General features: G+C 61.6%; 1 protein-coding gene across 1 annotated transcript; it reads right to left on the bottom strand.

The window, feature by feature from the left end:
- Positions 1 to 2,316: 2,316 nt before the first annotated feature.
- CLDN4 (claudin 4) lies at positions 2,317 to 4,780 on the bottom strand. The gene has a single exon (XM_013942912.2). The coding sequence runs from the start codon at positions 4,720 to 4,722 to the stop codon at positions 4,093 to 4,095; it is 630 nt and encodes a 209-aa protein (XP_013798366.2). The 5' UTR covers positions 4,723 to 4,780; the 3' UTR covers positions 2,317 to 4,092.
- Between the last annotated feature and the right edge of the window lie 10,371 nt (positions 4,781 to 15,151).

Here is a 15,151-nt window from a genome sequence, read left to right as displayed (position 1 = left end):
AGCACGGGGCAGTTCTCCATGACTGCCCCATCCCAGCTAGGCCGTGCCCATGCACAGCATGGGAAAGGGATGGGAAGGATTTGGGGGAGTGGGTCTGTGCAGTGTGGGCAAGGGGCTTGCTGTGCCCATCTGGACAAGCAGCAAAGCACAGGCCCCCCCTCACTAGCCCCTTGATCAACCCAAGTCCTGCCTCCGCTATGTGGGCTCAGTGTGGCCACGGTGGCCAACCCAGAAGGACCACCCTGTGTCCTGGTCCATCAGAAGTGGTTCAGCTTAACTTACCTCCCCAGCTCCTTGTGTCTAAGGAAAGCATGCTGCAGAGGGCACCTGGGCCGGGCACCACCCCATGAGGCAGCCCACCCTGCCCTCACCGCGACACTTGTCACTCTCAGTTCAAGGGTAGGTTTTGCTTTGCCCTTGCCTGCTGCATTGCAGCGCCCTTTGGACCCAGGACTTCCTCTGTGGGGCGCTGGAAGTAGGTCAGAGCTCAAGTCTTTTTCTGATACTGACTTTAGTGCTCAGCACTTTCAGTGATACGGGCTCTTCTTTCTCATCAGGAACAGCACAGAGAGCCATCCTGGAGGCAAATCAAAGCTGTTCATCCCCTTGGAGGGTTAAGTGACCAGAGCCAGGTGGGTTGTGCTTGGCTAGATGTGGCCACTTTGCTCCACATGCACAGCCCAACTCGCTGCTCAGACCCATGGGGAGCAGAGCTCCATACTCCCACGGCACAGATCCCACCAGGAGCTGGGCGCTGGCATGGCTGAGGGTGCTTAGAGGGTGCTTGCGTGTCACCACAGCCCAGCGCCACACGCTCATGCCATGGCCCATGGTGCAAGTGGCTGGTAAGCACCTTCCTGCAGCCAGCACCACCTGCAAGGGACAGAGACCTGCGTTTGTCCACCGAGAGCAAGCGCTGCACAGCGAGGCTGGATTTTATGGAGCCAGAGCAGTGCCAGGGGATTGGCAGTGCCATGTACGTGTCCGGCGCACCCTGTGGCAGCTGCACAAGGTTTCACCTCCGTTCTCTGTCCCTGGTTTCGGTTTCTGTGGCCTCTCCTTCCTGACTGCTTTCTCACTCCTTTCTGGGCACCTTTCAGATATCAGCATCCCCAGGGAGAAACCCTGGGCAAACCCCTGTTACTGGAAGGAGATGAAAAACTCCAAGGTCTGCAGTGCCGGCAGAGTCCAAGGTGAGCAGGGCCACAAATTAGGCCTTAGCTACGGCTGGATCAATGCAGGCACCTGCAGCAGGAGCTATCCTGGGGTGCCCTTCCCAGCCAGCCCAGACCTGCTCCAGTGTGGCTCCTCTGGCTGGAAGAGTCAAATAAAACATGGGCCCATGACTGCCCCCATTGCCAGCTCCTGTGGAGACACCAGCATTGCAGATGGCTTGGGGGCAAGCAGTGACCCAGCAAATCCCTGTGCGAGGCCTGCGGGAGCCTCGCGCTCACATTTTTGCCCATCTACCACCGTTCCTGGCACCACAGAACTATGGGAGCATTTGGGGGGTCTCCATTTCCAGCATTCCCACTCCCAGCAAAGAGAAGGAGGGAACCTGTGAGCCCTCAAGGCTCCAAACCTGGATGAGACACCATGAGCCTCACACATGCAGCGTGGGAGATCTGCTACAGGGCAGGCATAGTGCAAGGGTGCTGCCAGCACTGCCACGGGTGACCTACGTGCAGCCCACCGCGAAGGCAGTTGAGGGAGCCCCCGCAGAGCCAGGGCCACCGCCAGCACAGGCTGCCCAGACCTCACTGCTCCCGAGCACCCTTCAGCACTCCCACACCGTGAGACTCGAAGGAAGGAAGTTCCTGGGGCCAGATTACGTGCCGGGCTGGGTACTGCCTTGATTTGCACTGCTGGAAGCAAAATAGGCAAAACATCTGGCTTTACCCACACCTGCCAGAGCTCAGCCCCATGGTGCTCCCAGCCCTGGGGCGCGGGGCCACGCCAGCACTTACCTCCTCAGCATCGCCCCTTCCTCAGCAGCACCCAGCACCCAGACTGCTATGCCTGCTCAGCGCGGCCGGTCGGCCCCCCGGTCTGGCAGGGAGCACAGCGGCGCGGGGGTGCCAGCCCCGGATGCCTGGGGCCCTGCAACAGTGTCAGGCCAGGCGTGGAGTGTCCCTGCCCACCCACCCACCTGCCCACCACGCCGGGACCGGGTGGCTGGATCCCTGGGGTCACCTGGCACGCGGGGAGGAGAGCGCGGCGGAGCGGGGCAAGCTTGGGCGCCGGGTGCCAGGGCTGGGATGAGGCCACGGAGGCCAGACCGGGAATGAAGAGTGGAGGCCAGGGCAGAGGCTGGGATTGTGAGAGGCTCCAGAAAGCAGGAGATTTGGAGGTATTTCAGGCCAGTGTTCCTAGGACATGGGTGTCCGTGGCATAGGATCCAGCAGGACCCTGCTGTCCTGTGACTGAGGCCAACACTGGAGAGGACAAAGAAAACGAAGCACAGCGGGGTCTGAGCAGCTACCATTTAATGTGGGATGTCTGTGCTGCAGCGGGCAGACGTTACCACGGCTGGCGGGCACAGACGGCAACGCGAGTCACCCTGTCCTGTCCAGATTCATGCCCGGCGGCCAGGAAAGAGCTGGCCTGGGCACCCTGCACACCTGCCGGCTGCTCGGGGAGGTGCATCCAGCCCAGGGTGCCCATCCACAACTCTGCCGCTGGTGAGGGGGGCTGCGGGGCTCAGTGTGCCCTGTGCCGCAGGGTCAGGCCCCAGAATTGGTCCCCTGCATGCCAGGACCACCAACAAAAATGCCCGTGTGCAGCCCCTGCTCGCCTGCCCAGCTCTGCTCCTGCCTCCCCAACCGGTTCTCCCAGCCAAGCCGCTGTCTTCCCACTCCCAGGATAATGATACCCCCGCCCCAGGGAGCTGCCGAGAGGAATAATAAATACGTACAGCTACACAAATAAAAGCTCCAAAAGTAGGTCAAAGTAAAAACTCAGGGCAGAGGGGGGACGAGAGCCCCCAGCCCCCCTCCAGACCATGCCGGGGTTTCCCAAGCCACCGTGTGCCCTCGGGCAATGTGAGGCTGAGCCACACGGGAAAGATTTGCTGTCACCACTCGCTACCCTGCGGTGTCCCCACCACCTGCTCCGACGGACGCACGCTTGAGGCGTTGTGGGTTGGTTTACCCAGCATAGCTGCCTCTGCAGCAGGGCTTGGGCAAACCAGCCGGTGGACGCAGAGACGCAGTGGGGACGGAGCCCCATGCCACCTGCACGGACACCAGGGACAGGCACCTGGGAGTGCTCAGAGCCATGACACAGCACGGCACACCTCGATACCGGGAGTCAGAGACCTTCGGTTTTTCCAAAGACGGTGCTCTTGCAGAGGCGCGGCTGGGTTTCCCCTCCTGGAGACGCCAGCTCGGGACAACGCATGCCGGCAGCAGGGACAGAGCTGCCAGCCCGGGGAGCCAGGGCCCCTTTTCCAGCAGGTTGCAGAGGGAGGGCAGGCAGGACAGGATCTCTCTGTTCTCTGTCTCAGCCGAGATTAAAGATCCAGCTTCAATCTCCGGGTGAACAAAGGCAGGTCTGTCTGCTCTGCCTGCCCCTCCGCGCGGGCGCAGCACCCTTTCCTCCCGCCCCGCGAGCGCCGTGTCCCTGGATGCTGCAGAAGCAGCGTGGCACAGGCCCAAGGGCAGCCTCAAACCCACCAGCGAGGAGGGTCAGCAGGCCAGGCTGGACTCGCCACGGGACCTTGATGGTTTCCCTCTGCTCCAGCAAAACAAGCTGCAGTGCTGGATGCTTAGCACTGGGGACCACACAGCCCCACAGCTCTTGCTGGTCCTGGCTCCCTGGGGACACGCGGGCAGCCACCCCACTGGCCCGGCTGCAGGGAGCAATGCCAGCCCCCAGGCTGCCCTGCAGCGCGGGAGCTACTGAGAGCCCCCCAGCAGGGGCATCCCTATGACAGGGTGCAGAGCAGTCAGCCGGGCTCAGCAGCCGCCGCAGCTCGAGCAGGGCAGCGGGAGCCTGGTCGCGGGGGGTCTGCATGGGAGAGAGGCGTCTGGGTTATGTGCCAAGCCGTCAGGTTGCCAGGGGGGAGCAGCCCTGTGGTGCGCGGAGCAGTTCCTACACGTAGTTGCTGGCTGGCACCGAGCGAGACGCCATGTACTTGGCAGAGTAAGGTTTCTCACTCCGCCCGGGGCAGGTGCAGCAGAGGATCCCCCCGCCAACAAAGAGCAGAACAGAGGCTGCCCAGCCGACGTACAGGGAGGACCCCAGGTCCCGCTTCTGGGACTCTGTGACCAGCGGGTTGTAGAAGTCCTGGATGATGGTGTTGGCTGACCAGGAGACAGGGATGAGGATCATGATGCCAGCAATGATGAAGATGATACCAGAGACGATCATGACCTTGGCCTTGGCGGTGTCGTCCTCCACACAATTGGTGCACTTCCCTCCAGCAATGGCGAGCAAGGTGCCCAGCACAGCCAGCACGATGGCGATGACCACGAGGGCACGGGCAGTCTGCAGGTCCTGGGGCAGCGCCAGCATCGAGTCGTACACCCTGCACTGCATCTGCCCCGTGCTCTGCACCACGCAGTTCATCCACAGCCCTTCCCAGATGATCTGGGCCACCACGATGTTGTTGCCGATGAAAGCCGTCACCCGCCACATGGGCAATGCACAGCACAGGATGGTGCCCAGCCAGCCGATGACGGAGAGGGCAATGCCCAGCACCTGCAGCCCCATGGATGCCATCGCTCACTGCCTGCTGCTCGGCCCGCACCAACACGCGTGCCTGGCTCCCACAGCGCAGTGCCGGCTGCCGGGACCATTGGAGGCGTTATATGCCTTCGCCGAGGGAGGAGTTCCAGTTCCCTTGCTCCATCCAGTCGGCACAAGACGAAGGGGTAAAACCAGTTTCCCGAGATTCCTCCACTCACATTTCTCCCCACAGCAATGACACTTAATATTCCTGCTGCTCCCAGAGAAGGATGCAGGGAACGGGGATCAGGCCTGCCTGGCACAGGGAGAGCAGAGCAGGAATGCTTCCTCCCGCCTGCCGTTCAGCAGATGCCCAGATAGGTCAGGAGGAGGCTCCAAGGCTCAGCTTGAAAAGCCTTGGGGGACATGTGATGTTGAAGAGAAAGAGCAAGTGTCCAGGGATCAGGATTTTCTGCTGTCCTCCTCAGTGTGTCCTGCTTCGAGACCTGGATGGGGTCACTTCCGACTTTTGCACCTCAGTTTCCCCCCAGCTCGTGGGGCTGCTGGTCCTGCCACCGTCCACTGGCTATGTCCATGGAGCACAGCCCCGCTGAGCTTCCCCATGCCGGGGGAAGCAGCACGCCTCCCCCGCCGGCGCACCACGGGAGCCTGCGGCCCATCCTGCTCGGCTCCATTCCCTGCCGGGGCACAGGCAGCTCTTGTTTGTTCCTTGGCGTCTGATGATCGCTTCCCATCCCTCAATTAGGCCTCGGGCAGGAGGTGTCGCCACCCGCCACCGAGACCCACAAACCGGTTGGAGCTGCTGTGGGCTTGCCGCGGAGGAGAGCCGGCGCTGCCTGGGGCGAGGGGAGGGGGCAGACCCCACAAACCACCCCACCTTTCCCTTCTCTGTGAAGCCTGAGTTCACACAACATCCCTCTTTCCCAACACAGCCAGCTGCGGGCATCCCACCGCCCTGTTCGCCATGCATCTGGCACTGGCCGGGGATGAGGTGCAGCAATGGGAGGGCTGATCGGCACAGGGAACAGGGCTGCACGGCGTGGGCATGGTGGTCTGGCCTTGAGCCACATGGGCTGCAAAGGGCAGCGGCCCCAAAATTGAAGCAGGGCGGCAACGATCCGTCACCCCGGCTCATGGCTTGTGGGAGGAAAGAGCTGCCCAGAGAAGGACTTACTGCAATGCAGGCCCAGCATATGGCTTGGCCTCACTTTGCAGGAGCGCGAGGAGCGTGGGGCAGGCGGGTGGAAGACGGGTGGGGAACCCTACAGGGACCCCAAGACAAGTGGCAGACTCAGCCCCCAGCAGCGGGAGCAGAGCGAGGGCAATGCGATCTGGCTCAGGGCGGTTCAGGCCTGGGAAACAACAGAAACATGCATAGGGAAAGCAAGCAGCCAGGATGTAAAGCAGCCGCTTCCCAACCCACCTGCACAGCTGTCTTGCAGCCGAGCATTTTGCTTCCTGGTTTTCCTGTTGCTGTTCAGGACATGCAGGCTCCCAAGGCTCACACGCAGCATGTTCCCAGGTGAACCATTCGTGTGCACCAGAGTCCCTGCTTCCCAAAGGGTAATGGGTACAAAATGAGGCAACCACGGAAGTCTCTCCTTATCTCCTGGTCCTGACCCAAGAGATGTGGCTCACCAAGAAGGGAAAGGGTTCAGCACACCCAGTACCTGGCCTAGAAGAGAGAGCCAGCAAATGTCCCTGCACAAGGTGCAGGTGAGACCACCAGCATTGCAGGAATCATTCAGCAGCAGCATCGAGGCATTGCGATGCCACAAAGCACCCTGAGCGCGCTAAGACGAGCAGAAGCCAGGTGCTCAGCACCCTCAGGGCAGCAGGGAAGCCGTGACCGCATGGTGCTGACAGCGTGGTTAGGCATTTCAGTACACATGGCACAGCTGGCCGTACCCACTGGCTAAGCTCTGTGGATGCTGTTTGGGAGCCTTGGGACTCAGCCAGACCCGTCCTTCTTTAATCCATGAGCTGACACATCTCCTCTCTGCATCCTCCTGCTCCCTAGTGTGGCCTCTGAAGCATCTCCACCAGTAGCACAGGATGAGACCAGACAGCCCACAAGGACGGACAGACAGACAGACATGCACAGTTACCCTTCCAGCTTAATTGTGAGGCTTTGGAAAAGGCAACTCAGCCTGAGACTGTCTTAGTTTTTCTGAACACTCAAGTGCTGGGTGGATAAGTTATTAGGAAACCTCTTGTAGGGCCAAGCCTGAGCTGTGGGTTGCAGGCAGGCACTGCAACCGGGTCAGAATTGTGAACTGGGGGTGTGGGGAGCCCAGCCCCTGTCAGGTGCTGAGTTTGGCTGTGGGGGAAGGCTGGTCCAGGCTGCTCCCCAGTGTCACTCACCAGGCTGAATTCCTGCTGAGGAAGTGGGATGGAGGGCTACTGCTACGATTTAATTACTTGTGCTAATTGTTCAGTGCAATAATCTCTTGAGCCGACTGACTGTGGTGTGCCTTGGATGTCTCTGGGCATCACACCAAATGATGTGTGTGCAAGCAGAGAAGACCTGCAGTAGAAGGAAACAGCCCTGACAAAGCTCTGGGGGCAGAACCACCCCATCCCTGGGTACAGGGGATGATGGGGTAGGGCAGCCAGGCTTTGAGGCTCTTGTCCCAGGCAGCAGGATGTTGTGTCCAGGCCCATAAGGCTGATCGCACCAGTACTGCACTCACCAAGGATGGTGGTACCACCACCATAGCCATGCACGAGCACAGGCTGCAGCGTGTTGGTGCTGCAAGGATCCCAGCCAGTGCCTGGGCTCGGGATCTTTGCATCTGGCTGAGGCAGAAGCCAACAGTCAGGAGATGAGTGCAAGGGAGAGGCAGAGTGCGGGTGCTCAGGGATGAGGGCACTTGGGTCTAGCTCCAGATCATGGCCCAGGAACCTGGCCAGGAGCAAGCCAGTATCCTCCCGGCTCTGCCCACGTGCATGCACAGCTTAGAGAAGGGGGAACTGAGCAGGGAAGGACATGGGAGACCAGCCCAGATCTCTGTGCTGCCTGTTTGGAGGAGGGATTTGGTCCCCACCCAGACTCTGTTTACCCAGAGATGCTCCTTGGTCTGTCTCCATTGCTGGATCACCCACATTGTTTGAATACCTACTTGCCCCTTGAGCCAAAGAGAGTGGAGCCTAGTGGTCAGGTTCCCTTTAATCTGCAGGGGAGCAGCAGGGACTGATCCACCCCACTCCAGAGCATCCTCTGGCTGGGGCACTTTTCAAGGAACGCGGCACCGGGACTTAACTCTGCCCAAGGCTGAATGTTGTTCTCACCTCCCAGATTGCTGCTCTAACCACTAAGTTATTTGGGGTTGGAGACAAGCACGCACACACGTGTGCACATATCTACATACAAAAACTCTGGCTGCCTCCTGTGGACTGGATCTCCCCAGGCACACAGGGACACGCCTCCAGGCCAGGGACACATGGCAAGGTGGGGAGAGGGACTCCTCCGCATGCAGAGCTTCAAACGCCTGAGCCGAGGCAGGCGCAGGGCAGTTCACGCTCACCCATGGAGCCTGGAGAGCCAAAGCAGGCGCCAGCAAGGCTCACTGACAGCTGATTCCTGTAATTAAGGCTAGAACGTGACATATATTTAAACTGGTGTCTGCCACCGAAAAAACACCCCTTGTGCCCTTCCCCACATTCCCCAGCAGCTCATTCACCAAGCAAACACAAGTGCTGTACAGCTAGCCAGAAACCTGCACCAGGGAATGGACCCAGTCTGGGTTTTCCTGCAGCTCGATCAGTGCTGTGGGCCAGTCCCCGGCACTGAAAAGGAGGTGCTTGGAGCCATCACAACCAGTAGGATGCACAGACAAGCCAAGCGGCCGGACAGGGAGCAGAGGAGCAGCAACTGACTCTTGCAGCATCATCCCATCCTTGATGCACATCAAGCCCTGGCCAGAGGATGTCGAAGCACAGGTGGCACCTAAGCACCTTTGAATATCTTGGCGTATACTCTATGAGGCAATCACTGCGTGGACACTGCCCTCACAGCAACACAGCCTGCTCCCAGCTGCCTGCAACAGGGCTACCAAGGTGCATCTAACCAGACCTCAGCTCTGTCTTCAAGCAGCGCTCCTTCCAGGAGTGCATGTGAAGCCCTGATCCCAGCACTCGCCCAGGGACTGCAGCACCCAGAGTGCTTTCCTCCTCTCCAGCTCACCTCAGCTCTGCCGGTGCACTGTTGGCTCAAGGCAGGCCTCAGTCCATGCCACAGCACACTACTGCTGCTCAGAGCACTGACCTGCATGGCCCCAGCAAGGGCAGCACTTCAAGAGCACCCAAAGGGTCTTGCCCAGACCTGTGCAGAAAGATACACCATGCAAAGCAACCAGAGTTTTCCAGACCCTGAATTGCAAAGAGCAGGAGAGGAGATGCCCACCTCTCACTAGATGTGGAGCAGGGACACAACTTGCCCTGATGGGACCTTTCCAACCTGTCCCAGCAGCTAGCATGGGGCAATGGCCTGTCTGTTCAGCAGGGAGCTCCTCCCTGCCAAATTGGGATGCTCACCCCACCTTGGCCTTCGCCACTTTGCACCTGAACCAGCACCCAGCTGCGGTGTGGGTGCCCTGCTCCGAATTCAAGGAGTTTGCAGGAAAGGGGGGACCAGAGCTCCAACCCCTGATGCACCATGCACAGACACAAAGCATCAGACCAGGGCGGCTGACACAAAGCACCAGAGAGGGCAAGACTCCTGTCTCAGCACACCGGCCACTAGCCCCAAGCCCCTCGCCGCAAGCCCCTAGCTCAGAAAATGCGTAACTGCTCTCTGCAGATGAGAATCACTTCACCGGAAGAGGGGGAAATGCCCCAGCCCCATACGGCCCATGGCTGGGCAGTAAGACCCTCTTGGGGGGGATCTGTGTCAGGGAGAAGGAGGCAGTAAACCCCCAGACCCGCGCGCGCTGCACATAAGGGATGCTGTACCACCACCGACCTTGTGCAAGGGCAAAGGATGTCTGCAAGGAGAGGGCTCTAGGCAGGGATCTCGGTGCGAGAGGACTTATGGCAGGTGTCTGCCCAGGACAGGGGTGGCATTTCCACCTTTCTCTTTTCCCTACGGTTACTCCTGGCCAGCTCAGGCAAGGGGCTGCTCAGCCTTGTGCCAAGTGCCCAGCCGTCCCCGGGCACGCAGAGGCCGGGTCACAAACTCGCAGCTCCGGATTTCACAAGTTCCTTGACATCCCAAACCCACGGGAGAGCCTTCATAGAAACCAGAGAGCAGCTGGGATCCCCGGGTTCACATCTACAGGATGAGTCACTGTCATGAACTCTCCCGCTCTCCGTTTCGAGCCACCGTGACTGATCCAGCGAAGCTGAGCTGTACAGCCTCTCCCTCCCGGCAGACACAAACCACCGAACAGCTCGACCGGCGGATTATTTACCCACATGCTGACACACTTATGAGAAACTGAATGTTCCCAAAAAGTTCTTTCCCGACATAAAACTCTCTGACCGGCTCAAATGTGCACAGTAAGGTTATTTTCAGCTGTCTAAACCCAAAGCAGTTTTATCAGCTCAGCTAAGAGTGCCAACACTCAGGAAACCTTTACGCTAAAATCTGTAGTATTTGTACATGCAACAAGAGTTACTTTGAGACCTGGACTTTCAGCCTAAACTCACACAAGGAAAAAAAAAAAGATTATCAACTTACTGAGCAAAAAGAGGCAGCTCAGAACTGGCAAAACACATCAACTGCTATCGAGCCTTTAGTCAAAGGGACGTGCAAGCCGACAGCCACGTCCCTGGGAAGGAGAATACCTCCAAAGCGACACGAACTTTGTAACCGGGGCTCTGCGAGCGGCAGCGGCGGCTCGTGGGGACGGCAAGGTCGCTCTGACCGGCGGCGCCGTGCTCGGGGTCTCCCCGCAGAGGCACCCCCAGCCCGCGTCCTCGCGGAGGTTTCGGCGCTCGGCAGCGGCCCCAGCGGGCGACGCTCGGTGGGGTGGGCAGCTCCCGCGGGCCGTGCGGTCACCCCCGAGCCTGCCTCAAAGCCCAGGAGGAATCGCCACGGAGGAACCGCTCAGGCTGTCCCTCCACGGGGGACCGGGATGCCGCGTGCCAGCCCTGCGCCAGGTCCCACTGGACCATCTCCCGCTGCTCCCTGCCTGGCTCGGGAGGGCAGCGGTGCCAGCGGCCCTGCAGCACCCGGGGCCACGGGGGTCCCCACGCACCGGGGGAAGGACGCGGCAGCACCGGGCGCCCCGAGTCGGGCGGGAGCCTTGGTGCCCGCTCGCCTGGCAGGCCGGCAGCCCCTGTCAACACCCCGTCCCGGCTGCTCGCCTGGCCGAGACAGAGCTGTCATTGATGCCGTGAGCCGACTTACCTGCTACCGCCGTGGCGGAAGGGGCTTCAACAATGGGACGTCTGTGTGCCCTGACCGGGGCAGATCCAGCAGCCCTGCTCCTGTAATATAAGCACACAAGGCGGCATTTACCGACCCGGCCCAGATCCCCGGGGGATGAAACGCACCATCATTCCCCAGACCACAAAGAGAGGGAACACCCCAAGCCTGCTGGTGGCTGCAAAGCGCACGTGAGTGGGACGCGCAGCCCCGCGCCGCCCGGGGCGGTTTCTGCCCTGACCTTCTGCCACCGTGGCATTTGCCCGGGGGGACGCGGGTCTCCTGGGTGATGGACAACACGCGGCCGGGCTCGGCGGCGTCGGCAGCGCCTGCCCGCGCTGCCCTGTCTTCGAGGGCCGAGACATCCTTCCTGCAGCGCGGCGGCCAGGATGGGGGTCGCCAAGCTGAGATGCTCCCGTGCCCCCCTTGGGGCCGACCCTCGCCGGGCTCCGACGCTGGGCCAGCGCGAGCCGGGGGCCGAGCAGCGAGCAAACGCGGCCTCGCGGCACCACCACAGCGCCCCGCAGGCCCCCTCGCCCCGGCGGCCTGCTGCTAACGAAGCTCCCTGTCCCTTCCCGCCCGCCCCGGAAGAGCCGAGGGGCTTCGGGCGGCCGCAGAACCGGGGTCGGACGCCGACGAGGCGCCCGGCGGCGGCCCAAGCCCCGGGGAGCGGCTGCGGGAGGGCCGGGGATGCCGGACGGGCGTGGGGCGGCCGGCGCTTCCCTCGCGCCCCGCCTGCCCTTGGTGGGGATGCTGGCCCCGCTCTGCCGCTTTCGGCAAACGCTCGCAGCCCGGTTTCCTCGCCGCGAGCACGCGCGCGCAAAGGCACGCTCCGAAAGGCGGCGGCGGCGGCGCGGGTCCAACCGCCGGCACCTCGCTAAACCCCTGTGATTTGAGCCTTCCTCTCACCTGAGTCAGCCGGTGAGCAGCTCGCCCTGCGGAGAAACTGCCCCCGAGGCACCGCGCCGGGCAGGGAGCGCTCCCCGCACGCCGCCAGTTTGCACAACCTGTACTTTGAGCAATTTGGGATGATGGATGCGGGGCCTGGAGGGCTGTTCCTCGGGGGCTTTTTCCGACGGGAGGCAGGGCCGGGCGCGGAGCACTGGAGTCGGCGTCGGGGTCACCCGGCAGAGGGTTGCAGCAGAGGGGGCGGCAGAGCCTTCGGCACCCCACTGCGCCCCCCCCCCCAGCTCCCGGGACTCAGCGGGTGTCACCCCCGGTCCCCACGTGGCCAGCCCTACCTGCGGAGCAGTCGGGGCAGGGAGCCCCACGGGCACGGAGGGCTGCCCGGCCCCACGCAGCGCTCAGACTGCCGGCAAACGCGCGGAAAATGTCATTTCTTTCGGCACGGTCCTCCCCCTTCGCCGGCCTGGCTGCAGGCGCCAGTCGCCTCCCTCGCTGGGGCGCTGCTCACCCCGCCAGGGCGCTGCCTCCTGGCCCCCACGCTGCGCCCCTGCCCCTGCCCCACAACCCACCATGGGGGTCAGCCTTCCCCCTGCCCCACACCCCCATCCCAGGTCTTATCCCCCTGTCCCTGCCCCACATCCCACCAGTGTTATATCTGCTACCCCTGCCCCCCCTCCCCCTGCCCCACATCCCCCCGGAGTTATCCCCCTGCCCCTGCCCCACATCCTGCCAGGGTTATCCCTGCTCCCCCTGCCCCCAGGTTTATCCTGCTCACCCTGCCCCCCCGCCAGGTTATCCCATTTGCCCTGCCCCACAACCCCCCAGGTTATCCCTGCCACCCCCCTCCCCGCCCCACACCCCTATCCCAGGGCTTGTCCCCCTTGGCATGTGGGAGCGTGCTTGCAGCTGCCTGCACCCCTGGGTGCAGCGCTGGCCTCCTGTGGGTGCCCATGTGTACCTCTGCCGTGTGCGTACCTGTGTGCGCCTGTGTTTTTGTGCACCCACCTGTGCGTATCTTTAAGGGCCCCTGCTTGGGCCTGGGCTCCCACATACGTGTATGTTTGCATCTGTGTGTTTTGCACCTCTGCGCGTGTTTGTGAATGCAGGGGGTTGTGCATGTGCAGCTGCGTGTATGTGTGCACCCACGTGTGCACTTGTTAGTGCCCCGCTCACGCACTTGCACCTGTGTGTGTATGCCCCTGTGTGTGCCCCCACGTGTGCACACACACCTCTGCGGGGGTGCCTGCACCTGTGTGCGTATGCACACCTGTGTGCACCTCTTGGTGCACACGCTCGGGCACGTGCACCTCCCTGTGCGTGTCTACCTGTGTGCTCCTGCGTATGTGTGAACCTGCATGTTTATCTATACTGCTGTATGTGTGTGTGTGTGTACCTGTATGGGTATTTGCGAGTGTGTGCACCTGTGGGGTGCATGGGAGTTATTTTGTGTGTGTGTGTGCGTGTACATCTGTATCTGCGCACATGTGTATCTGCACCTGCAGATACCATGGTCTATCTGTGTGCATTTGTGTCTGTACACCTGTGTGAATCTGCACTTGTGAGTGCGTGCCGGTGTACGCACACCTAAGTGCATACCTGCACCCCGGTGTATGAATGTACTTGCGTGCACCTATGTTGGCACCTGCATGTGTGCCCATGAGGGTGCACTTGTGAGCGTGCATGCAGCCCTGCCTGGGGAGGTGCACGTGAGTTTATGTGTGTGTGTGCATCTGTGAGCGTGGGCACCGCAGAATGCATGTATGTGTGAGTTTTTGAGTGTGCGCATCTATGAATGTGTGCACGTGTGTACCCCTGCCTGAGGGATAAGTATACCCATGCCTTATGTGAGTATCGTGTGTGTGTGTGTTTATGCACCTGTGAGCCTATCTTCACCCATTTGCACATGTACGTATGCATGCTGCCCGAAGGGGGTCTGAGTGTGCATGCGTGTGTGTGTGTGTGCGTGTGTGTGAACACACATTTGTGAGTATGTGCACATGTACCTACCCCTGTGTGTGTCTGCACCTCTGTGTGCACAGGGTGGGTGCTGTGGGGTGCAAGAGACCAACCAAGAGGGCTGCAGGGTGGCAGGGCGCTGTGCAGTGGTGGAGACCAACCCAGACGGCTGCAGGGTGGCAGGGTGCTGGGGGGTGTCGGAGACCAACCCAGCCGGATACAGGGTGCTCTGAGGTGTTGGAGGCTGACCTGGCTGGCTGCAGGGCGGCGGGGTGCTGGGTGGGGGGACAGAGACTGACTCGGCCATCTGCAAGCGTCGGGGTGCTGTGGGGTGGCGGAGACTGACCCAGTGGGTGGCTGGGTGCATGCCAAGACCTGCCCTGCTCTCTGCGGCGGAGAGCCTCGTCCCCTGCACAGCGAGCACTCAGGTCGCAGGACCGGCTGCCAGGAGCCCACTGAGCACCGCACACTTGAGTAGTTAATAAGTTGCAGGGGAGGCTTTTGAGAAGCCAGGGGACAGGCCAGAGCAAGCCTGCGGGCACCAGCTCAGCGTGTCCTGCTGCTCGTGGAGGGGGATGGAGATGGCGAGCACATTCCTGGGGAGGGGGGGAGCTGCAAATACCTGGACCGAGATGCAACTGTGCGTGTCGGGAGGCCAGGAGGGAGCTGCATGCACCTGGAGGGCACGGCTGCAGCCGGGCCCCGGAGCTGGGGTGCAGGCACCCGCTCCTCCCCAGAGACCAGGCCATGCAGGGCCGAAGGGAGACGCGTGCGCCCCATGGCCCAGCAAGGCCCCCGCCTCGGCGTCTGGCTCGCTCTCAAGGAGGCGAGGGGCACCAGGCGGTCCCCCCACAGCCGGGGCGGCTGCTGCGCCCATGGCCGCGCTGCTGTCTGGCCTGGCAGCCGGCGGGCAGTGACGGGCTTTGCACATGGCTCGGCGCCGGGAACTCGAACTCAGTGCCCAGCCAGCCTTCCTAGCACACATGTTGTTTTTCCTTCGCATGTCAAAGCTGGTGGGTTCACACAGGTGACGCTCCCAGAGCAATTACGTGCGCTCTCTGTTTCCTTTAAACTCAAGGACAAAACATTCGAGCAGGATGAGCAAAGCCATTTATTGCTGGGCTGGGGATCCCCGTGGACGCACCCATGCATGAGGTTCGGCATGCCCTGTGTCTCCCACGGCAGGAGGCAGGAGAAACCATGGCTCGCAGGGGCAGAAAGGGGGACCTC

The sequence above is a fragment of the Apteryx mantelli genome, chromosome 22 (genome assembly GCF_036417845.1).
Source record: "Apteryx mantelli isolate bAptMan1 chromosome 22, bAptMan1.hap1, whole genome shotgun sequence".
NCBI lineage: Eukaryota > Metazoa > Chordata > Aves > Apterygiformes > Apterygidae > Apteryx > Apteryx mantelli.
This window is presented reverse-complemented; position numbering and strand designations above follow the sequence as displayed.

Excerpts from the sequence above, each read along its gene's own strand:
- CLDN4 (XM_013942912.2), bottom strand. The coding sequence starts at position 4,722 with ATGGCATCCATGGGGCTGCAGGTGCTGGGCATTGCCCTCTCCGTCATC.